The 25,836-nt window shown below is 36.9% G+C and overlaps 1 protein-coding gene across 1 annotated transcript in view; it reads right to left on the reverse strand.

Moving 5' to 3' along the window:
* The window catches only part of Cyyr1 (cysteine and tyrosine rich 1), a gene marked incomplete at its 5' end in the record, with an annotated part of 107,453 nt that overhangs the window by 13,073 nt on the left and 68,544 nt on the right, over positions 1-25,836 (reverse strand). Inside the window, one exon of the mRNA XM_023711185.1 lies at positions 466-623. Within this exon, the coding sequence (XP_023566953.1) occupies positions 466-623 (158 nt within the window). The remainder of the gene's footprint in view (positions 1-465; positions 624-25,836) is intronic.

Here is a 25,836-nt window from a genome sequence, read left to right on the forward strand (position 1 = left end):
ATATTACCTTTGTTATTTGTTGAGAGTTTTAAGATGCTCTTTTTGCATAGTTAAGGTATATTAAAACTCTCCTCGATACTTTTTTCTCCAGACATATATGCTTATTGAATCAGAAGCTACTTTACTGAGACATAAAACTTACTTTCTCTAAAATTAGTTGCCAGAACTCACTGGCAGGTAGACAGTGGCTATGAATTGTTTCTTTATCTTGATTTTGACAGAACGGCAATTGTAGTTAATGAGACAACCAGTGGAAATATGAATACCCTCAAATACAAGACAGGCTTTCTTATTTGAATTTAAGTAAGTCAGCTCTCTTCAGAGCCAGGCTTTGATCTACATTTACTTAGTAATGCTCTAGGAAATTAGAGATGATTTCAATGAGTCTTCACGTCTCCTCTCTCTAAGGAGCAGAGCATGGCTAACACACCAGACCGTCCTGCAGGAGGAGACGGCGCTGATTACCAGAGTAGGAGGAGATGGCGTTGATGTGTGCGGCTCGGATGACGCCCACCCGGGGCCCGCGGTTGCTTTTCATGCACATGCAGATGCAGATGGCAATGCCCGCAATGACGCCCATGATGAACACGATTCCGAACACAATGCCAGCAATCGCAGTGCCCCTGAAAGAAAAGTCCAAGTGCACTCATTAAACAGATTTGTAAGAGTTCTTTAAGTTTTCAAATATAGCTCTCGGACCATGACAAGTGCTTCTTTACACAGGCACTTAAGGATAATCCTTTCAAAAGAGAATTTCTTAAATCAGGCAAGTAAATGGTCAGTATTTTAGCAGGGAGGAAAATGTTATACACCTTTAGGGTGTTTGCTTCCAGCACCATTGACTAATAGAGTTTAGTTTTTAGAATTCTTTTGTACAGAGTAAAAATTTCTATATATGCCATCTAAAATGATAATTAAATGATCACTCGGCTGTGTACCTAAATAGTGAAGAATTTATTGAGTATGGCGCATATATATTTAAGAAAAGTCAACTTTATAAATATGACATGCAATGTAATACTATAATTTTTTTTTGTTAAAGTTCTTCATAGGATATTCTTAACCAAATAATACACCACAACAAGTATCATGTATATTTTCTTGTTATCCAGAAGACAGTTATAATAAGCATCCCTATTAAATTCAGAAACAACAGAAGCCAAACTCTTACCCATGTTAACACAAAACCATAAGTAGAAAAAAATGGCATGCAATATTTAACATCATCACTATTTGTGGATAATGTGATTTGTAGACATCTATATTTTTCACTATTTTGAAAAGTAATGAGGAAATCTTTATCAAAATGAAAATCTTCACCAGGGATTATCACTTCTAGCCATGAGTCCTAAGAATACAGAGCAAATGTGTACAGAAATAATATAATGAGGATGTTCATCAAAGTAATTGAGGTGAAAGGTTCATGATACAATGCCAGCTTAATAAGAATATTATAAATGAAAAGTAGATATTGTGAGGATAGTAGAAGTATTTACAGAAGAATAGCAATAGGATAATTTTGGAAGGGATATTTAGTGGCTATCTTGTAAAAAGATTTTTTTTTGTGGAAAAATAAGGAAATGTTTTGCTTTCTAATTTGTGTATCCCCAAAATGTATTTACAACCATTTTCAACTCTTTCAGGTATTTCTCATGCTTTTAAATTTATTTTTCAATAGTTTCATTAATTCTTTTATTTTGAATGTTTTAATTCTTTCACACTGGCTCCTTATGTAGCATTTGGAAATGTAAGACTCTCAGATAAGTTTTAGTTACCTCTCATTTATCCTCAACTTATTATTTTAAAGAAATTTCCATTTTTCCATATGTTTTGCAATTTCCTTTCTCCATAAAGTCCTGGAAATCTTTTACACAATTACTAGCAATTTTTTCATACTAAAGCAGAGTAAAAAAAAAAAAAAAAAAAAAAAAAAAAAAAAGATTGTCATTGTCTCTATTCTGTTCCCTTACAGAGAGTGCCTACTAAGTCTATCCATTCCTTTGAGTCTAAAACTGTTTTCCTCTAGGCCTGGATTAATGTCCTCAGATTTCTGAACCCAATTTTGCTATTTCTTGGTGAAATCCCTGTTCATGGAAGCAAAGTCCTGCATGGCTTATTACAGTTGGCTTCAAGGACAAGTAACATTTTTGGTCTTTAAATGCTTATAAATAACTTCATCACTTGATTCCTTATTTGGCTATTGTGCTAATCAGGTTTTTGTTACCATAATAAATACCTGAGATTCAGCTTCTAAGGAGGAAAGGTTATTTTGGTTCATGGTTTCAGAGGTGTCAGTCCATGAGGATTTAGCTTTGTTGGCATTGGGGCTATGACACAGCAGAATATCATAGTGCCATGCTCCCAAAGCAAAGTTAGAGAGGAGCAAGGGGTGGGATTGCAGTGTCCCCTGCTAGGGCATGACCTCAGTGACCTAACTTGCTTCACTAAACCCTAACCCTTAAACGTTCTACTGTTTTCAAAAGATACTACCCTAGTTATCATGCCTTTAGCATATAGGCCTTTGGGTACACTTAGCCATACAATATCTATATATGGAGTTCTAAGATGGAAGGCGTGATTTGTCATACCAAATACAGAACTGCTACTGAGAAATCTCAGAGTATTATAATTACTTTACTCTGTGGGATAACAATTTTTTTCTTTTAATTTTTTAGAAGGTTTCATTCTTACTATTTTCTTTTTATTCCTGGTATTCTGCAACTTCATTATATATATATAATCAAATTAGGATTCCTTATTATTTCATAAAAAGTTATAATCTGCAGTTTTTGAAATTCATCCTTAAGTTGGTAATTTCTTCACCATTTTTCATGTTTCTCTCCCTAGAAATCAGAAATAAATTTGTAAGTTCCTTAATTACTTCCTCAATTTTTACCTTTGTTCTATGCACTAATTTCTGAAAAATTCCACTGCCTGGACCTTTTATTGAGCTTGTACAGGTCAGCCAATCTATTTTAAAATTTCACATACCCTATTTTCTCCTCTACTGTACTCCCCTCATTTTTAAAATAGTGTCTTCATTTTTTTATGGTTGGAGTCTTTTTTAATCTGAGGTATTAATGATATATTCTCTGAAACTCTTAACATTCTGTGTTTCCTCTGCTCTAAGTACCCTATTATTGAGTGTTTATTTTGATCTCTTCCATATTTGGTTTTCCTCAAATGTCTGGTGATCCTTGAGGCTCCATTGCTATGGTTTGGATGTGATTTAAGTGTGTCTTATAAAGACTGGCTAGGTGAAGATGTTGAGAGGAGGTGTGGGATCTAAGGAGGTAGATCCTAGTGGGAGGTTAGAGGTCACTGTGCGTGTGCTCTTGGAAGGACTAACATAGTCCTCATGGGACCTAATTCCTTCTGGTTTCCTGGTTCCTCACGTGATTGCTCTCTTTCACCTGCACTCCTTTGAATGATGCCTTGTGCCCTGATGTCACACAGTCATAGGACCCCTTGACCAAGTGATGCTGTGCTGCTTGGATTTAAAATTGTGAACTGCACAAACCTTTTCACTTTGTAAGTTAGGCAGCTACAAGTATTTCATTACAGGAACAGAAATGGCTGAATACATCCTTCTATTTATAAGAGAGGCTCTAAGGAGCTGTTTGAATGTTCACTGGGCAAGGTCAGGACTTGGCAGGTGATCTCTGCAGGAGGACATCACCCGAGGTCAGGGTTGCTGTGTCATTTCCTTGAGGCTGTTCATTTTTCTAACAGAAAGATTCTCCAGTTTCATATTCATGTCACATGAACCTGACTGCCATCATCTTAAAGCTCTGCCTTTTGCTGGAAAGGACATGATTTTTTACAGAATCCTTGTGCTTTTATTTCAGAGACCCGGTCTTTGGCTATACTGATTCCTGTATTTTAGGTTTCCAAGCATGACCTTGGAAGGCTCATCTACATTTCAGTTGAAGCTGGAGAACCTGCAGCAAGCTGCTCAGCCTCTCTGCTCTACTTTCCTCATTTATACGGGGACAGTGGGCCTGGAGCTCACCTGACTGGCCTGCCAGCCTGTGGTGAGGAGTCCTGTGCTCACAGGCTTTTGCTGCCAGATAAGCCCATTGTATCTCAGTGCTCTGTGGACGTCCCAAACTGCTGGGGTCAGATGGGTCTCACATATCAGAGATTCTCATATTTGGAAAGAAAATACCAGACAGCCGCAACAGATTGTGTGGCGGCCCCAGAGAGTACAGGGCCACATCCTGGGCACTTCACATTTCCACAGGAAAATATTAACACTTCTGGGTTACACAGAGAATAGTAAGAAGTCCCAGTTACAGTTAAGTCTATTCTTGCCACTAATTGACCCTTATCTGCAATTCTAAACTCCTTGAAGAAGTCTGAAAAGTTAAACAAACAAACAAACAAACAAAAAACACCCACACAGAGAAGGGATTATGAGATTGTGCTTCCTAGAAGACATTTCTCTTGAGGACTTTTTTTAACTCACTTAAAAAAATAGCCCAAAAAAAGTAACATGGAGAATTCCAATAAACTTTAAGGCATTTCTGCAGACACATTAACTTTCTTATTAAATTATGAGCATAGAATGTAAGGATGTTTACATATGCTGCTATTAGTAATTAAAGAATAGCAAGTGTCTAGTCACTTAATAGATATGTCTTTTCAGGAAAGATTTATCAAAAGAAATAATCATGAAGAAAAAATGGAAAGTTATCTGAAAATGTTTGTATTATAATTTTGAGGTCTAAATAAGATTAAATTAGAGGATCTAATTTATGTTCCAGAAATAATCAATGGCCCAATTATTTATTTATTTATTTGCTTTTTTTTTTTTTTTTTCAGAACCAGGGATTGAACTCAGGCCCTTGCGCTTGCCAGAGAAGTGCATATTCTACTGAGCCATATCCCCGGCCCCTGGCCCAATTATTTAGACACAGAGTTTCCAAAGTATGTGTCCTGGAAGCTGTCAAGATATCAAATTGGGCATATTCATACTCATTAATTCCTTATTTTATTTATTTAAATTTTATTTATTTATATGTGTGTGTGTGTGTGTGTGTGTGGCCAGCTCAGCCCACCAGGGGCGGGGCTGGCTGGCATGTAGTGCTGAGGGACTGAACCGTTGTCCCTGTGCTTTGCTAAGCTTGTTCTAAGTAGGTGCTTTAGACCACTGAACCATCTGACCAGCCCCTAATTCCTTATTTTAAATGGAGGAGGTAGAAAACTAGTCACATTTTGTTTGCCTGTTGGCAGCTCCTGCATAAGTTCTTGCCCTTCAGGCTAATAGTGAAGTTGCAATTACTGTGTTAAATCAGGTTTTATAAGTGAATCATGATTTTGGTGTTATTGAGCCTTTGACTTCTATTAACAGTTTTAGACAGCAAGCACAAAACTTATTACTGTTTACTGTTACTACTAATAATAACAAAATAATAATAATCTCCCTGCATATAGATAATTTATTTTAGGCAACTGTTGAAGTACGCTCAAGATCAACCTGAACAGCATAGCAAAATCCTTTCTCAAAAAGAAAAAAAAAAAGAAAAGAAATAAAGCTATTAATTTTTTATATCAAACATCATCAAAACCTTGAAAAATTTTAGAATTCTAGTTAACCTTATTTTCCTCTACATATTGGCCTTTTGTTGTGATACTATGAACTCTTCACCAAACTCTAGGTCTTGAAGATTTTCTTTTATTTCTTTCTAGAAGATTCAGTTTTACATTTGGTATTTTAAAATATGACCCCTAGGGCTGGCCAAATAGCTCAGAAGATTAAAGTGCTTGCAAGCAGGTGCAGGGGCCAGGGGTTCAATCCCCTGGCCTGCTCTGCTGGCTCCACCCCTGGGGTGCACTGAGACAGCAATTGACACAGGGCGTTGTGGTGTGTGCCAGTAATCCCAGCTCTTGGGAGGCTGTAAACATGCAGATAACTATGAGTCTGTTCTAGTAGTGAGACTCTGAGCACCTTTAGACCCTTCCTTAAAATACAAAAAAAATGACCCCCTTTGATTTAATTTTCCTATGAGATGTCTAGGTTGTTAGTTTTATTTTCTTTAACTCATACATTGCCATTTATCCCAGTATCAATTGTTGCAAACTCTGTCCTTTCTCCATTGTGCTTTTGTGCATGTATCCAAAACCTATTTGCTCTGCTATGGTGGAACTATTTCTAGATTGTGTTTTGTTGTTGCTGCATAATATTTCATAGATATTGATTAGAATCTGTTGATTGATGAAGTTGTGCAGTACCATGTCCTTGCTGATTCTCTTCCAAGTTGTCCTCTCAATTACTGAGAGTTAAGTGTTGAAATCTCAGTTATATTGTTTGCATTTCATTTTAGTCCAAAACATGTTTGGTATGTTCTGCAAATCTATGACTGATTTGAAGAACATGCAAATCAATTGGTGGATTTTGGATGGAGGCTGTACTATTTTTCTCCTTTGGTGTTTGACTACTGTCAGTTAGTTGTTGCCTGTCCATTTTGTCTTGTTATGCTGACCCTTGCTGGTCCTGCTGGTTGGAGAGAAAAGGGTTTTATTGAGGCTTTCTGTGTTCTAAGCCCATGGGGGTCTGCAGATTAGCAGCCTCTTCCCTCAGAGCCCTGGGTAACTGAGTAAGCTCAGAGAATTTATGGTTTGTTATTCTTCAGGCCGAGAGAGTCTTAGCTGTTCTGTCTTCTTTTCTTTCAGAATCTTCTTGTATGCTTGCTTAAGAGATTATTAAAAAATCAAATACTAAGGGGCTGGGGAGATGGCTCAATGGAATAAGCACTTGCCTGGCAAGCGCAAGGGCCTGAGTTCAAGCCCCAGTTCTGCCAAAAAAAGAAAAAGAAAAGAAAAATCAAATACTATAATGAGGTATTATTTAAAATGAGTTATTTTTAAAGCACAAGTAAACTGTAAATACCTTAAGAGATAAGATTCGAAAAGGTATCAGGTTTTAGTACTGCTTGAATTTCTAGGGCAAAAATAATATTCCACTCACTAATCAGTTACATACATCTAACGATGTCAGACATTTTCCTATGTGTCTCTTTTTGTCTTTGTCTCTGTGTCTGTCTCTTCCTTTCTCCCTTTCTATCCCTTCTTCTAGTGCTAGGGATTGAACCTAGGACCTTTTGCATGCTAGGCAAGCACTCTATCATTTAAAAAAAAATTAACTAATAAGGTACTTCAACCATATTATGTAACTATTTATTATGTAACTGTCACCTACAAAAATGTTTGTAGTAGAAGTGATATGTTTTCTCTAAATTACTATTAATTTTAAATATAAACCTTTATACAACCATTTTCTTGGTAGAAAAAAAACTTCTCTTTTATGTTAATTATTTTTATTTTAGTCACTGACTTTATGGATTACTAAGCATAACTTGGGCAAACATATGTGGGATCAGAGTTGGTTGCTGTTTACAGGAAGGAATCCTTCCATCTTCTTTTTACAAAAGTCATCCTAGATGCTGAGTGGATTTTATCAGTTGTTGATAATGAAAAAAAACTGGAACACAGTTATGGATTGAAACTTGGGAACAGAATAAGAGTTTATACTTATGACATTAATTGTATTTGTAATGAATGGAAAGAAAATATGAAGTTATTTTGAAAGATGGAAAGAAAATATGAAGTTATTTCATTCCATAAATGGTTTCCCATATGTAAAAATATGTGAATAATATATTTCATTTAATAAGTGGCTTTTAATTTATAAAAAATGTTCTATTAATGTTTTATTACAGTAATATTTATATTATATTTGTAAGCTCAGCAATGCTATTCTGTAACTTCATATAGATTCCTTGACATAATTTTAGTTAAATAATGTTTAAGATGAAAAACCCAACATGATGTTCTTTTGTTATCTGACGAGTCAATTTAAAAATGTGTTTTGTAAAAATACCATAATAAAGAGCTTATGAACATTCTATCTAATAATTTAAGAGTATCAGTTGCACTGAAAGAGGAAAATCTAAAAGGAAAGGCATAGAAGTAGCGATGCCCAAGAAGTGGGCAGAATTATAGAGTGCTCTTGTTAGGTGAAACTTTTCATATGGATGTAAGGGTTTTGAAGACATGCATAACAAGAGAGACGTTTTAGAAAAGTAAACAAAAAGTGTTAATGTTTTTGTAAAACATTAACAAAATTTCAAATAGATAAATTTTAAATGAACTCATTTCCCCCTACAATGTAAAAATAAATTATAAAGTCAAAGTATTTTCATCTTTTTATTAAAGAAAGAAATATTAAGTAGTCCTATTAATTTAAGATAGCCTATATGTACTGAATCAAAGCAATGAAAAATACCATTGCAACAATAGAGCTAAAAGCAGAATGCACACATGAGAAGAATAAAACTTGGCTAAATTTCCTACCAGACTGTTCAATTTACCAATAACCAGGTTTATTTATTGGTGGGGTAATACAATATTACAATACTCTTCAAAACCAATATTTATTGTAAGTTTTTGGCAATTTATAAAATATAAAGTTTAATAAAACTGACTTGCTTAACTTAAAATTAATGCATTTTTCCCCCTCTGGGGCTTTGGTAAAGCATTAGAGAGTGCTAAGGCACAAAAACCAACGCAGTGGCATCTAATTTGCAATATCAGATGTATTTAGTTCTCCAGCTTCCACTAATGATTGTAGGTCCTCAGAACTCTGTTTCTACCTTTACCTCTATATTTTGCATTATATACACTTCTATATATCAAACAGGAACAACATAATTGCAGATGGAGAAATTATTTGTAAACATCATTATTATTTTACATGTAAAATGTTTATAGGGACAGGAACACCAATGTCTTAGGACTTTGCCCAGTAAATTTATAATAGTTGTAAAAAATTATTGTGAAAGCCAAGTATGCCAAAGATGTTTTGTCTTCTTTTCATTCTAGTGTCTCCATTTAAGGATTTCACTTAACTCTTGGGCATTTTTAATTAACTTTATTCTGCTATCTCTAGAATGGTAAAATTCAAATGTAATGTTTATCAGAATGGGCAAATTTACTGGACTTGTTGATTTATACCGAATTACCTGATTTACCTGATTTTAAGGCTCTGTGGATAGAAAAAGTTCTGTACAAGAATGTTTGTCCTCTACATTTTCATTTGTAAAATCAATCAGGCAAACAAACAAAAATGCACACACACACACACACACACACACACACACACTTAATTGTTAACTAAGCACATGGCTACCTGAAATAAATATTAGATTTTCTTTTTGGTACCAGGGATCAAACTTAGGACCTTGTGCTTGCTGGGCAAGTGCTTATACTGCTGAGCTATCTCCTTGGCCCTAATATTAGATCTTCTGGAATTCTTAAAGGTAGTTTTGTTTTCATCTGATAAAATTCTGGAAAACAAGTTGTAGGTAAAATATTTTGTGGTGGAATAGGAGACACCTCTGATTTTACATCTCCTTTTCTTCATTTCACCCTCCACCTGGTTTTCTGAAATCCTGAGCTCTCGTCTCCCTGCTGGACAATGAGGACTAAGGCTACGTCTTAGGAATGGAGGAGCTTCAAGGTGAAGGATTCTGAATCCCTCCTAATTACGTGCAGTCCCAGCAGCAGCCTCCAGTTGCTCATCTCTGGGTTTCCTTCACGTGACAGATAAAACAGCTAGTTTTTCAAAACTAAAATCTGCTGTCTTAGCTGGAGTGTATGTCTGCAGGCATGTGAGAGAGAGACACTCCTTGACTTAATAGACTGAGTGCAACTACCTTGTAAAGAGCATCATTCCACATTCTCCACTATTGCAAACAAAGTAAAATATGGAAACAGCAGTTGCATGGAGCACATGGGCACCGTGAAGCCCTGCACAAAGTTTTCAGGAAAGCACTCCAGTAGGAAGCAAGCAAGCAGCTCTATTCAAATTCTACTGAGATCACTGATTTTATATCTTACTTAGAGTTAACTTTTATGACTCGGTGATGACCTTAAAGAAATCTCTATATTGCTTAGATGTCAAGGAAGTACACAAAATGAGCCCAGAACTGGGATTGAAGGTGTTGTGAATTGGAGGGTAACCTATACAATAATCCTTTATCATTAGAGCTTGATAGTAAATGTCTTGATCAATGAGGAAAGCAAGAATGATTTCAACCAAAAAGTGCCCTTGTAAGAACTGGTTGGCTTGCACTTAGCTCCACTGATTAAGTGTTCTGAACTAGGGCCCAACTCCTACCTGATTTTGTGTCAATACAGATGAAGTGATGATTAAGTGCCTCTGATTAAACAAGAATAATAGTAAAATACTAATTAAACATTGTTTTCCAATTAGGGAGAAGAAAAGGAGGGAAAATGGGGATTAAAAATAATTATATGCTATGTGCATGTACCAACTCCGCAGGACGAGTATACTCATGTACTACAAATATAAACTAATGACAGAGAAGGAGCTAAACATTTTCACTCAGATTCCCATTTACTTAAACAAAAGTCAAATAGTAAAAGTATTCATCATATGTATATATTTTACTATCCTCAGATATGGAAATATGCTCTATGATATTTATTTGTGTGAAGACAAAAAGTCATTATTTGATAATGTATTAATATAGCTCTGAGACAGTACAGTAAGCATACAGGACATCAAAATCTAAGTGCAATTCTTCACAGTTTCACAAGTTTCTAGAATCTTTTCATAGTCCTTTTCATTTTCTACATGCAAATGATTCATTTGTTCATTGAACAGTATTTGGGAAAACTGTATTGACTCACACTTAAGTAGGTTTGGTTTGTCAGGTATGCCCTCTGAAGCTTTGATTTATTCCCAGTCATTTTGCTGATAATTTGAATGGCTGCCACCTATCAACATATACTACTTGATTCCATCAATTCTGTACTGTGAATTTACAATACACCAGGTGTTTTCTGGGTAGTGGGATACAAATATGAATAACACATGCCATTTGCCTGCATGCATTTAGAACATTGCCAGACAGTAAACAAAGATTTTAAGGGTCATCCATCCCTAGTCACAGAAGATCAACAGCATAAAATAATGAATTTGATATTATTTAAAAAAGAATTTTTTAAAAAATGTAACTGTAAAAAATGTAACTGTGAAGATAATAAACTAAGGAGAGTTCATGATGGTTTTTAAATACTACTTCTTAGTCCTAAAGAATATTTTTTGACCCAAAGATGCAAAGAGAGCATCTTTGCAAAACTGAATCCAGCCCATGTGATTTGGCAGTGAGAAAACCAAATATGGGGCTAAAATAAGACATGTGCCAAAGATCTTCTTCTTGGCTCTATGGGAGGGCTAAGAGGAGGGCTTAGCAGTCCCAATTCCCCCCCACCCCCCACTGCTGGGGCAGAATGGACTTCCTTGCTCTTTTTCTTTCTTCCATTCAACAAATTTTCATGCCATCTCTTCCTTGGACCAGGGATTTTGCTAAGCCTTGGCATGTGGAGGTGAAAGAAAGCCCAGCTGGGAAGGAGAGGGGAGGGAGGGTCCTTGCAATGGCTGGAAAATTGAGCTGTGAGAGGTGGTGGCTGACAGGCAGAGCTAGTGAAAAGCGACCATTCAGAGTGCCTTCTGTGGGCGTGACTTTCCTGCCCTGTACATGGCAAAGATATTCCATTTAGATTTTTAAAACTCCATTTTAGAAGCTACTTAAACTTTAGATGGATTCACTCCTCTCATCCCCTTCTTAGTTATCCACCAAACCCACTAAAGGAGAGCAAATCATTAAGCTAAGAAACAAAACATTAGAACAAACTGTAGGTAAGCCAAAGTTTAACCTTATCCTGCCTAAACAAAACTTTGGGAAATATAAACCTTGTGATGTTTTTGTAAAAGTCCAAAATGTGGTTACCATGGTTTCTTTGTAATGTACAGGAAACCCAGTCCAAAGTTCTCTTGGGGTTGACCTTATCTGATTTCACATCGGATTGTTGCCCTCCAGCTGGAGATAAATCTCATTTGTTCAGATTTTTTTGGCCTCTCCTGAGTGTTTCCTCTCTTCCGCCATAACATGCACATAAGGTGTGGTTGTCACATGGCAAATGTTTAAATAAAAATAATTTAGCATGATAAAATACACATTGACATTAATCTCCCTCAAAATACTTCCCCTACCTTTGAAAATACTCATTGTATCATTTCTGCTTTTGTCAATTTCTAAAGCATTTGGTAAATTCCTCTTTCATGAGTGTCTTTATAAGGTGTGATCAAAAATATGGTGGATGCTGCTGCCAGGAGACATCCAACGCAAAGGCAGGCTCATACATGTCAGTACGCCCTCACCTACCCTAGAGACAGGGCATCAGCACCATGAGACATCCAGCTCTTCTCTGAAGGCAAAATGATCATGAAAGGTGAAGGATTTGATCAGTTGAAGTAGCCTTGACAGAACAACTAAAGCCCTCATGAAGAAGGCTTCCAGGTCTGCTTCAGGGAGTAGGGAGAACAATGGGATGAGTGCATTGGAAGCCCAGGAGCACACTTTGAGGAGGATTTATAGCAATATGTCTTTTACTGCAAGAAATTTTTAAGTTTAAATATTTATAATATATTCCAATCATACCTTTTGTGGTCCACAAATCTCTGCTGAGATGAAAACAATCATCAGGCTATCACCTAGATTCAAATAGATGCAAACACTGCACAGAGTTTTGCACTTTCTAAACCCAAAAAGTTTGTTTTTATTGCTTTGGCACCATGCACTCTTTTGAAGTAGCCTTTACTGAAACTCCCACTGTGCTAATCACTTTAGCTTGCTTATGATAATTGCTTTAGACAGTACTGTCTCCTGTTGCTTTCTGTGTCTTTGTACCATATTTTAAGTGGAAAAAAATCATAAAATAATTTTTAAAAGATGTCATAAAGATTTCTCCTGAAATTCCACTGCTTTTGAGACTTAATAGTGAAAGAATAAATGTCTTTTTTTTTTTTTTTTTTTTTTTGCGGAACCGGGGGTTGAACTCAGGACCTTGCGCGTGCCAGACAAGCGCTTATTGTACTGAGCCATCTGCTCGGCCCCGAAAGAATAAATGTCTTAAGAGATTGAACCCTATGAAAATCCAGAGCTCATCCTAATGCTTTCTTTCTGCTGAATTCCGGATAGAAAGCTTTGAACACTTTGACCCTTCAGAATGGCAGCTTCCTTTTGGCCCTAGAATTTAAAAGTCCAATAAGATTACCATAAGACCGGGGTGGATGTTGGAGATTGTAAACCTTTCTGAATTAATTGCTGAAGCAGGTACCAACTTTTGCAACACTAAGGACTCCTGGCAAGGAGTCCATGTGTTCATACACCCATGTTTTCTCATGTGACTCTTGCTTGCCTGAACATTAAAAGCTGGCCTGCCCTTCCATATAATTGCAATCCCTTTCCAGACCCCAGTAAGTCCTCTTTCTCTGCCAGAAAAGCCTATGATTGATCCCTGGCTGCTGAGATCTCCTGCTCTAGCCCTGCTAATGATTTTCCTGGTTCTGACATTTATTATCCATATACAACTCTCACGAGTCTGGGGCTGCTCAGCCCTGACAGCTGCTTTTGGATCACACCTCTCTGCAGGTCTCACTCAGTCTCACCTCTGTCAGCTGGATAAGATTGATTGGAGGTGTGTCACATTTTACTTTCCTCTTAGGATCTGGCTTTATTCTCATTAAAGTCATGCATAAGCGATTCGTTCTTAACATGGTATCAATATCATTCTGTCTCTCACTGTGGATGGTTGCTCTACCAGAGTCCCAAATAAATCATAAGTTTTGTGTCTTACCATTATCTGCTGGAGAAAAACTAATTTCAATTTTGTCTTATTTCAAAAGATCCAGTCCCAGAGAAGCAATGTGACTAGCCAGCTGAAGATGGCGACCAGCTTCTAGGTCAACACGCATGGCCAAGGCCAGAGATAACACGAGTGGCCCACTTTGGGTTAGATATCTGTCTTTAAATTTGCCGTTTGTAACCATTAAGTAAAGATATGAGGTAGAGAGACTGGCACACAGACACAGATGTGCACACGTATTGTACTTTTCTTGGTTGGCATTGTTAGAATTCCAGAGCCACATTCAAGTTTACAGAATTATATTATACAGAATACAATATAATTGTATTATACAGAATTGAAGGAAAATACAGATAATTGCCTTAAACTTGCAGATCCATTTGTACTTTAAATAACCATACAAGTGGTACCAAACATTCGGAGAGGAAAACTTACACAAGTTTGCAGGTGTGTTACCCCGAGAATTATCTTCTGTTTGGGAAGACCATCACACAATGAACATACAATCTCAGGTTGCACAGAATCATAAATTATGCAAAGCCAAACATTTTTTATATCTCCCCTGCCCTGCACATGATGTTGGAGATACAAGGAAGACAGATTGGGAAAGACATACTTACATGCATACAGTGATAATGTAAAGCATTGAGACAAATGGGGAAGATTCCCTGACAGCAAATAAATAGCACCTAATGGAAATTTGCTAGTGTACGTGAAGGTGTGCTTCATTTTGTGGGTGAGTAGAGACTGGGTGAATAGGAGTAAAAGGGCTCTCTCTCTCTCTCTCTCTCTCTCTCTCTCTCTCTCTCTATATATATATATATATATATATATATATAATGCTTGAGGATGGTTTCCTGAAGAAGGCAACCTATTTTTAATCTTAAAGGATGATTAGAATTAATCAAAGAGAATTAAAGAGTTTACAGCTGCAGCATATTTCATATCAAAAGAATGATATGTAAATGTTATAGGAATGTTAACATATTATGTCTAAGGTACTGGGAAAAGTCAAGAGTTGCTAGAGTAGAAAAGAATTAGGTAAGGCTAGAGAGTAATCAAAGGCTTGAGGGGAAGATTAGGAAGGTCTGTAAACAACTAAAGAACGTTTTCACTGTATCAAACACCCAAAAAAGCTCTAGGTATAAATCAAAAGGTAGCACGGAAAGTGGATTTGATTGATGCCAGACTGTATCCAGTAAGTCTTATTAGAAGATCCTTGTAATTCTCTAGGTGAAAGATGAGAAAAAGAATTTGATGATGGCAATAGACTAGGGGAAAAGGTGGAGAAAGAGAATTCAAAAACACTACAGGAATACATTTATAGGTGCAAGTCAGGTAGTTCAGATTTCCAAAAGACAACCATAACTGTATGCTACCCACAGTTACCTTTTCCCCAACCAATTTTTTTTTTTTTTTGTGATTCTGGGGATTGAACTCAGGACCCTTCACTTCCCAGCCAAGCGCTTTTTCTACTGAGCTAACTCCCCAGCCCTCTACAACCAGTTTTTACACAATCTCCATATGTAAAAGTCCCTAGGTCTGAAAGCAGCTTAATATATTGTGGATCAATGGATTATTCCTATATGTGTGTGTAACTTCATGGTGAATTTTGTCTGTCAAATATTTTATGGGCTGGGGAGATAGCTCAGCAGATGAAGTGCCTCCCTAGCAAGCGCAAGGACCTCCATTGCATCCTAAGTACCAAAAAACCAAGCAAACAAACAAACACCCCAAACCAAACCAAACCCCCCAAAAAATCACTTATACCTCTCCAAAATGGAATCTCTACAAGGGAAACAATCTGATTCAGCATAGGAAGGAAAGGTCAAACTGAGAAAAACTTCATAATGTGGGCAGGCTCTAAAATGTATCTACCCTATTGTCTACTGTCTGACGTTAATCAAGCGAATTTTCCAAAGGTGAGCATAATAAAAAGCATATAGTTTTAAAATGCTATATCCCATAAACTTTTAGGATGATGAACATTCACAGTAGTTTGCTTTATTTGTGAAAGTCAATGAACTCTGAACTGTCCTTAGAAGCCAATGTCCTTAAACCTCAGTAAGACATGAATTAAAAGTAATAGTCTTTGAGTTATTCTTAGATTCCTCCATGAAATCTGATCTTCTCATTTAGGCTTTTGTGCAGTTAAAATATAATTAGATGATGTGCTGCTTGAGGTTCCCTCCAGCTCTCCAGAACCACAACTAATTAGCAGAAATTCTACTTCAATAATACAGTTGCTGCAGCTCAACAAAGGAAAGCAAAGAAGAAGTAAAAATCACCTAATGAACATGGAAAAATGATTACAAGTGGGGTAAATTTCAGTGTGATAATTAATTACAGTCCTATAAGGATAAGATTCTATTGAGTAGGTATAATTTAAAATATATTTACTAACAGAATTCTCTTTAACTTTATCATCTCCAATCCTTGGAGAAAAGAGAATGAATCTCTTTTTATATTCGTTAGCTCATTTATTTTAGTATATGTGCTGCCGAAGTGAATACTGTTAGCTCATTTACTGTCAGTATAAACAACAATCTCATCTGTGGAGATATAATCACCAAAGTAGTAAGAGCTATTTTATGTAAATTATTAAGACTGTATATAATCATTTATCTTATTTATTCAGCTATTAATTAATTTTTTTAAAATTTAGAAACATATGGCTTTGAGTTAAAGATCTTGGCAAAAGACTCTAGACCATGACATATCCATTGATACTAAAGATATTTATATGATCTTTTCCATTGAGAGAAAAAAGAATCAGAAATGTTAATTAGATTTTCTTATTTCACAATGCATATATATATCAAAACGTTGTATTCCATAAATATGTGCAGCTATTATTATTTGTCAATTTAAAAAGGAATGAAACATTAAACAGTTGGGTGAATTCTATGCCATGTTAGAAGCAGAATGCTTCACTGTATTTGAAATTCCTACATGCCAGGGAATTTTTCACTCTTAACTCCATATGGCTTACAGGAGGGGATGTTGTCCCGGCTTTAGCCATTAGAATCACGGCTCTTCCACCACAGCCATGTCTCTCTGGCTGCCTCAGAAATCAGGCAAATTTCACACACTGCTCCATGTTTTAGGACGGGTAACCTAAAGCAAGAGGAGGCTGAGAAATGACATTTTGCTACCAGGGAGAAGAATATAAAAGCTGTAATGGCTGACGTGATACCTCAGTGGACTAAAGCGCCTGCGTAGGCAGAGCGCAGCAGCAGGGGTTCGATCCCTGGCATGCCATGCCAGCCCCGCCCCTGGGACTCGCTGAGACAGCAATTGAGACTGGGCCTGGTGGTGCATGCCTCTAATCCCAGTGCTTGGGATGCTGAAAACAGGAGAATCACTACGAGTCCGATCTATGTAGCAAGACCCTGTTCATCCTGTAGACCTTGTCCTAAATATATTAAAGTAACAAAAAACAAAACTGCTGTACCCAGTGGCTATCAATGCCTAGTAATGTAAACTACAATTGTTCAACATACTCATGTTATCTATGTAGACAATAATAAGGAACATTAAGTCTAATTATCTTTGTGGATTAAAGATTCTTCTGATTAAATTAATGTATACGAGGCTAAAGAAATGCATTCAATAAAGAGAAACTCAGCAACAATAAATAAGGGGCAATAATCTTTAGAACTCAAACTTTTCCAGTTTTCATGTCCCCTGGAAGGACCACATAAAAATTATTCCCCCTAAATATTAATGGAAGCATTGCATCACTCTCTGTGAACAACAGTTAGAATCAGTGTTTCTTCTTCAACTCTTGTATTCCCTAGCTTGTCTGCATGATTAGGAGCCAACGATTTTGGGATAGAGAGCAGGCCCACAGTATGAAAGGAAGGTGGATCCCTGAGCTACAGCACAGGGAAAAACCACAAAGCTGAACTGGTGGTGGGCTCAGGAAATGGAATTTTAGGAGGGGAACAGGGGTTAAAAGGAGGGGAGGGGATTGAGAAGAAAAATAGAGGTGTCGGAAATAACACGTAAGAATCCCCTTTGACGAATGCAGTAACTATGTATATCTGAATTATACCAATAAACAATAAAATTGAAAAAAAGAAAAGCAATTGTGTTACGCTAAACCACTGAAATTTCAGGTTTTATTTCTGTGGCATCAGCTTCATGATTAAGAGAATAGGAAGTAGACTTGACATACCACGTCTAGTGTTTAAATCTAGTTTATACTACCAATAAGCTCTGCGATGCAACTACTGTCAACTTCTGTTTCAGGAGTAAGAGTCTCATTAATCAAGAGAAAGCACTGTAAAGGATTTTTAAACACAGAAATAAACGTAGTAGAGCACAGTAGTGAAGTCTGGAGATGAAATTACCTTCTAGGGCAGAGGAAGCATCCAAGGTCTCGAGTATGGCTTTCAGCTACTTCTTTTGCACAACAGAGTGGGCCTGCACAGGGCCCCCAATGTGGTAAAAACTACAAAAGCCAATCTTATCTCAGAGTAAAAGTAGTGATCTCCAACCCTGACTTCATATTAGATTTAAGTTAAACTACAAAACATGTTGATGCCTGCCCTCCCAGGTAAATCAATTAACTCCAAGTCTCTGAGAAAGAGATCCAGGCCGTGTGATATTTTTATAGTTATCTTGCTAATGCTAATACAGTCAGCCCTGGGAGTTGCTGAGTTGGAGTAGCCAGAGCCTGAGATTTCCACAAAGATGTCTAAGCCTGTTTATGTATTTTCTTCTTTCAGAGCCTGAAGAAAAGAGACATCAGGTAAACTTAGATGTGTGGAACGGGAAACTGGGATGATTACAGTAGTAATTTCTAAAACAAAACAAAACAGGACAAAAAAAACAAAAACAACAACAGTATAATTGAAGACCAAGTTTTTTTTTGTGGCCAGCTGATCCAGCCTGGGGGTGGGGCTGGCATGGTATGTGGTGTTGGGGATTGAATCCCAGTCCCCGCACAAGCTTACCTAAGCAGGTGCTTTAGACCGCTGAGCTATCTCGTTGGCCCAAGACCAAACATTTCTGATAGGAATTTCATGGAAGAAAAATCATTATTAAATAATATTATTTTTTAACCAATTCTCATTTTATTTTATATTTTCAGCCTACTAGATGCATGTCATACATGTGAATAAATTTCATATGTACAAAATGATATATTCAACATAGCAAATTTTCTTTCAGTTGTTGGAAAATGAACTCGCACATGCTAGGAAAAATTTCATAACTAAGATATACCCTCAACCCACTCAATATATAAAACTTTAATGATTAGTAAATAAACAAGACTAATAAACAATTAATAAAACATGATGGAAAGAGTCACAATGAAACAATTGATGGTAATCTTTTCTGTTCATAGTCATTATAAGGTATTTACCTATATGAACACTGGCAGGTTGGCTTTTCCCAAATGTGGAGAAAATTTAGTCCTAAAAATTTCCAGATTGATTCAGACTTGCCATTTACTCAATTTCTTATGATGTTGCTGATCTAACTCACATTGAACAAGAAAGATCAATTTTTACTTGACATGAATAAATCTTAATGGAAAGTATATAATTTTCATTAGTCATTTGTAAGTATTACTCAAATTTCTCCATTTTTCAACCACTAAGGCCTAGTGTGATGTGAAGTTTGAAAATATTTTCTGATAATGAAAGATAGTTGTTGGGCAGTAATGTGTTGATTATTTAATTTTAATGATTTAGTAATGTTACCGTGGAGCATATAATTCGATTACACTAATTTGTAATGGTGGCAAAATTTTTTATTTACTTGAAATTAAAGTAAATGATTAAAGTAATTAAAGTAAATAATCCTCATAATTTTGACTATTCCTGAAAATATTCTCACATTTTGATAGATTTAACTTGCAAAGGAACCCTTTCTCATCATTCTGTTCTCAGCTGGAAAGTCATATAATAAAGATTCCACAGAACAACATCAGTAAGTTATTTATTGAGCCAGCTGGGATTTTGCCAATCAATTCACCACTTTATAATTTCAAAGACTGTTTCATTAATCTTCTATTACTCAAGTCACAGAACATAAAATAAATCCTTTAACAAGAATTTGGATTCTATTCTGTAAGAAACAAAAGGTCATTTTTTAAAAAGCAAATTTGCTGATTTCTACTGATCTACTGGAAGGAACAGTCAATGCTTAACTTTTTTCTTCTTAATTTTTTTGACAAATTTTTCATGCTTGTATCTGATCAACTAATTTGAAGACAACAATATGTAATATAACAACCATTGTTGAATTCCTATTATTTGGTTTAATGAAATTCTGTATCATTTCTAAATTTTTTGTTTTTGCTATTTTTTATTCTCTTTTTTTCAAACAGAAGAAATTCTCGCAAGACTGTTAGGAAAACCATTTTTACAAAGAAAAATGATCATAGTAGATACAAACTGTTCTCCATAAATCATAACCTTTGTTTCTTGCCTTCTGCTACTAGTACAGATTCACTTATTATGCATTCTTTAAGACAGATTCTAGTACTCTATGGGGCTAGCAAAGTAGAATTTGGCTTCTTAACATTTTAAAATCAAGTTACTAAAACTCTATGGACTCCAGTGGCTCATGTTCATCTGATCAAGCTGAGAAAGACTCAGATATACTGCCTCCTACTCTAATACCAAAAAGTGTAAAATGGATAATTACTCCTTGAGGGACTAATAAAATTGGAATTAAGGCTCATGTCATGCTGTAAAATGCCTGAGGAATGCACATGGCTTTCCATATTCAAAGATAAGTAGACATCTTCCTTCAGCACACCCATGTGTCAATACTGATTTCATGATTTCCATTGGATTAGGAAGTCTATTGAGCTCATGGTTATGAGGAAGGAGAACAAGGTAACAGTGTCAGACAGCTAGGGGGAGAATGACCAGACGCAGACCACATGGCCATGCCCTACGACCCATGCACACATTTAGGGGTGTGCTTCACCAGTTCTCCAGGTGGATCACAAATTAAGAAGCTGACATTCCACCCTGACCACCATGCTCATGGGAAGGTGAGAGAGCATAGGCTTATGTTAAAAGCACAGCAAACATCATGCACAGTTTTGAGCATAGGAAATTATTTATCTAATGGCTGTAGATAAGCAAACATAGAAACTGCCTCATGATGGGCCCTGCAAGCCACAGCTAAGTGGAGGCTGTAATGTTTGAGGTTAGAGGGCAGGGTTAGTGTTAAATTTAATGAAGGTGAAAGTAGAAGAAAAAGACAGATTATAGAAAGAAAGGAGGTAAGGATACAAATTGGAAACCTGTGACTAGTTGTAAATGAGGCAGAAGAAGGCCAAGGTGAGTGTAGTGGTTGAACAGTTGTCCTCCAAAAGACATCCATGTCCTGATTCCTCAAAGCTAAGAACGTTGCTATGTTGTGAAGTGTCTTTGCACATGCAACTAAATGAAAAGCTTTGAGGTAAACAGTTCATTCCAGACTCTCTGGGCAGGTCCTAAATTCAATGACAAGTATCCTTTTAGGAGACACACAGAGCGATGCGGCAACCGAAAAAGAAGAATTTGACCACTGAAGCAGAGGTCTCAGTATGAGCCAAAGAAATGGGAGAGATCAAGAATGCTTCATTTGAAAATTGGAATCTGAAGGGTACAATGAACCCTGGGAAAAGGGAATGAATTTATTCAAAAGGAGAGAGTTACTGAGTTGAGGAGAAGGACAGGAGAGGGAGTGGGGGAAAGAAATTGATCTATGTGTACAAACAGGATGGTGTGGACAACTGTACTGTGTATTTCTGCTGGTCTATGGAAAGGAGAAGTTAATGCTTAATTTGTTTCATCTCCTTTTTCAATTGTTTGTACTTTTTCTCTTCTTAATTTCTTATACATTTCTTTTTTTTTTCTTTCTTCCTCCCATTTTACATGCATGTATCTGGTAATACGAATAACTGGTTTGAAGACAACACTATGTATTACAACAAATACTATGAAATTCATATTACTCTGTTAAGTGAAATTCTGTATCACTTGTAATTTGTTCTGTTTTAATTCTAATTTGTACTCTCTTTAAAAAATAAAAAAAATGCTTTTTTTTATTAGGATATCAAGAAGGATGGTGCTCCTACCTTGCTTTCTGATTTTTGTGTTCCAGAATTCCAAGTGAATGTATTTAGATTCCTCTAAATGACTGGGGTCTTTGCTATGGCAGCCATATGGAACTAGTACAGCAAGGAAATGCAACACCAGGAAGAAGAGGAGTGCATGGGGTGTCAGGTCCCATACAGCAGGATCTAATGGTGTACATGAGTGAGAAGCCGGAAGTGAGGCTGGTCAGCAGGAAGGTGGTTACATTTGTGCTAAACTATGGTGTCTGAAAGCACAAGGAGTGCTAGAAGGTCAGGGCTGGATCAGCTTAGCTGAAGGAGCATTATGATTTTTGAGCAGCAAGAAAGAAAATCAGAGAGGAAAGTGAACGTAACACAGTATTTTCTTGACAGCAAAAGGGTCTATATCACTGTAGAGGTGGTGACCATACTGGGGTAAGTAAAGAATCTACATTGTGTCCCAAATAGAACAATGCCTTACTCAGCTTGGGATGCTGTGACAACTACCACAGGCCTGTGGCCTCAATGGTATACTGTTACTTCTTACAGCTCTGGAGGGTAGAAAGTCCAAAATGGAGGTGTTAGACAGATGGATTTCTCAGTAAAGATCTGCTTTCTGGTGTGCATGTGACTGCTTTTATGTGTACCCTCACACGAGAGAGAGAGAGAGAGAGAGAGAGAGAGAGAGAGAGAGAGAGAGAGAGAGAGACAGAGAGAGAGAGAGAGAGAGAGAGAGAGAGAGAGAGAGAATTCTTGGCATCTCTTCCTCTAAGGAACAGCTAATCCCATCATGAGATCTAACTTTTTGGATTCATTTAAATCTAATTATCTCTTAGCTCAGCAGACTAAAGTGCCTGCTTAGGCAGAGTACAGTGGCCAGGGTTCAATCCCTGGCATGCTGTGCCAGCCCTACCACTTGGGGCATGCTGAGCGATCACGATTGAGACTGGGCATGGTGGCACATACCTGCAATCCCAGTGCTTGGGAGACTGAAAACAGGAGGATCACTATGAGTCTAATCTGTGTAGTGAGACCCCATAGAGCCTGTACTAAATACATAATCAATCAATCAATCAATCAATCAATCAAAGTATCTCTGAAAGACCCCACCATCCTAACACCATTACCTTAGGGTTTAGAGACTCCAAATACATATCTTGTTAGGCTACAAACTTTCAGTCCATAAGGCAAGGCATTTGATTATCTGTACATGTAGTGTGGGTGACATGGGATAGAGTCAGCCCAGAGCTGTTCTATGTCCTGGGAGATCCACTTAGAAGGACAATGGGCCTGCATCAGGACACTGTGTCTCATGGGCCGTGGAGGACAGAAGGCCAGCAGGTGGTAGGGGCAGGAAGAAATAATGGGCACTTGCCATAGGTGTCAGCAAGCCTATCTGGTTAGCAGAAGAGAGACCAAACATTTTGGAAGCTGCTATCAGAGCAGTCCAGCAGCTTAGGAAAGGAGCTGAGCAAGGACTTTCCTCTGCCATCCTCTTCGCTTTTTCCTCCTGTAGCTTTCACAGTGATAGATCAGCCCTGGGAGGCAGAACGTGCTGGGAGGGGAGCTTGGGAAAACAGAGCAGCTATCTGAAGCTCTCTCCCAAAGGAAAGGGACCCAGCGACTGCTGTCCACAGTTAAGCCATTTACTAACATCTTAGGTAACATCTTAAATTTAACACTTCAGAACAACAGTGTTTTGAGATTTGGAAGACTAACAACTAAGATGGAGAAAAAAGTCATAGATCTGCCTCATTTTTTACTTTCAACTGTCAGATGAGGACAGCTTCCTCCAAACAGGCAGTGAGGTAGAGTTGCATTTTGCTTCTCCAGCAAGCACTGTACTTATTTCTAGACATTGAAAAGAAAGGACGAGTGTTTTCTCTATGAAATCCTAGTGAGGGGTGTCTTTTCAAAATCAATGGGATGGCAAAGGTCCAACTGGAATGGGCACTTTCCTAATTTCCTGGTGGATATCATTAGAACACACCGAGCGTGGTGTGCAGGAGACTTAGTTTTTTCACTCCTAATTTTTTGAGATAGCTTTGAGCAGCCCTTTCTAAAGCATAACATACAGAGTTCAGCCAAGGGAGAGGTCTATAGCAAGGGAATACAAAGGACCCCAGATTGAGAGCTGGAATTGAAAAGCCTTTTCCAATCTGCTCACATGGCTTTCTTTCCCCTTGGTTCACCACTTAATCTTTTGGTCTCATTTTCTTCATCTGAACAGTGGAGATAATGGGTCCCAATTTCATCTTATGTTATCTCAGCGGAAAGATTCCCAGTTAGAATGAGTGAAAATCTGACCAGTAATGCCCACTTATCCACATCTCTGAAGTGTTGTTAAGAATTAATGAGAGCTTACAAAGTATGCCAAAGATGAAGAGCAGAGAGAGAGAGAGAGAGAGAGAGAGAGAGAGAGAATGAGAATGAACATTAATGAGAATGAACATTATTAAAAGTGTTAAGGATAGGTATATTTTAATGAATGTGGAGATGTGGGGGAATAATATACAGCAAAAGTTCTTGTTCATTTGCCCTCCTGTGCCAATGCCTTGGGTAAAAAGAAGTATATATGATATCTGAATAGAAAAATAAAGGCAGTAAAAGCACCTGACAAGCCAATGCTGAATACTGAGTTAATCTTTGCATCCTAAAAGTTTCAAATTAAATTTTTAAAATATAGTACAGATTTATACAAAGAGACTAACAAAATCAACCAGTTATGTCTTGAAAATTCAGAACTTACTATAGGAAGGCAAATGACTGAAGACAGAGGTGTTTAGAATTAGAGTCAAGAGAACTACTGTTCCCAACTCAAGGATACTCTGTTCCCAACTCAAAATGTATCGTGAATGGAATTCATTTGTTATGTATGAATTAATAATTGCTTTTTAAATTCTTGTTGTTTTTGTTTTTGGCCTTGCAAAAGGCGACAAGATGAGAATATAAATCTGTTTAGGAGGATACTAGGGAGTGGGTGAAATGCATAACAAATTTGGCAGAAAAAGTAACTACTAATTACTCTTTGATTAGTTAGTTACATTTGTAAAGCTATAGGAGAATAGTGAGACATTTATGAATTTTAACAATTCCAGAGAAAATTAATGTCATTATGTCCTTTCTATACACTAATTATTTCAGGTTATAAGCTTTTTAAAAAGTACAGAATAAATTGTTTTACCCTTAATATTTTCTCTTTGGTCTTTGTACACACAAGGGCAAAATAGGACAGTTTTTACTCCTGCTTTGCCTAACTACAATTTGTGAAACAGGTGTCTATGTCTAGCTCCGTACTTAATGGCAAATGTATTTTATATTTCATATTGCTTGTCTCTATATTGTAATATATGAGGAACTAAGTTACGTAACATTCTTACATTTAACACCAAATGTGAACAGGTTGTGTAGTGGTCCTAAAAGTGTGTATTTCCAGATGATTTTTTTCCTTTTACCCCTTATTCACATATTCCAGCTTAATTTTCCTAATTTGTCTATGTCCTGCCTTCTCCATGTGATATGAATGTATCTGCTGTGGCTGAAAGTGCCCACTTGTTACCTGATTCTGAAGATAGTTGAGACAAGAAAAACAAAGTAGATGGAACTCATAGTAAGCTTGATGCCTTTTTTCTTTGTTTCTTCCACAATGCTTGAGTTTACAGCTGGGCTGGAGTCCACAAAATATTAGTTTCTATGTTAATAATTCTTATTTTAATTGAGCAATTTTACTATTATTAAAAACACCTGGAGATTTCATTATAGAGAAGACAGTGGAGGAGAATTCATATGCTATTAATGAAGGGACTTGGAATCTTTTCTTGAAGAGTGATCTTAAATGTTTAACTTTGTAACCACTTTTCTCATATTTTAAAAAAGAGATCAGTAATTTGAGGTACTTGATCAAAATGAAATCAAAATTCCATTTAGAAAGCATGTAGTGGCTGGGGAGATGGCTCAGTGGAATAAGCACTTCCCAGGCAAGTGCAAGGGCCTGAGTTCAGTCCTCAGTTCCGCCAAAAAAAAAAAAA

This window comes from Octodon degus, unplaced genomic scaffold (genome assembly GCF_000260255.1).
Source record: "Octodon degus isolate 3935 unplaced genomic scaffold, OctDeg1.0 scaffold00020, whole genome shotgun sequence".
Lineage (NCBI taxonomy): Eukaryota > Metazoa > Chordata > Mammalia > Rodentia > Octodontidae > Octodon > Octodon degus.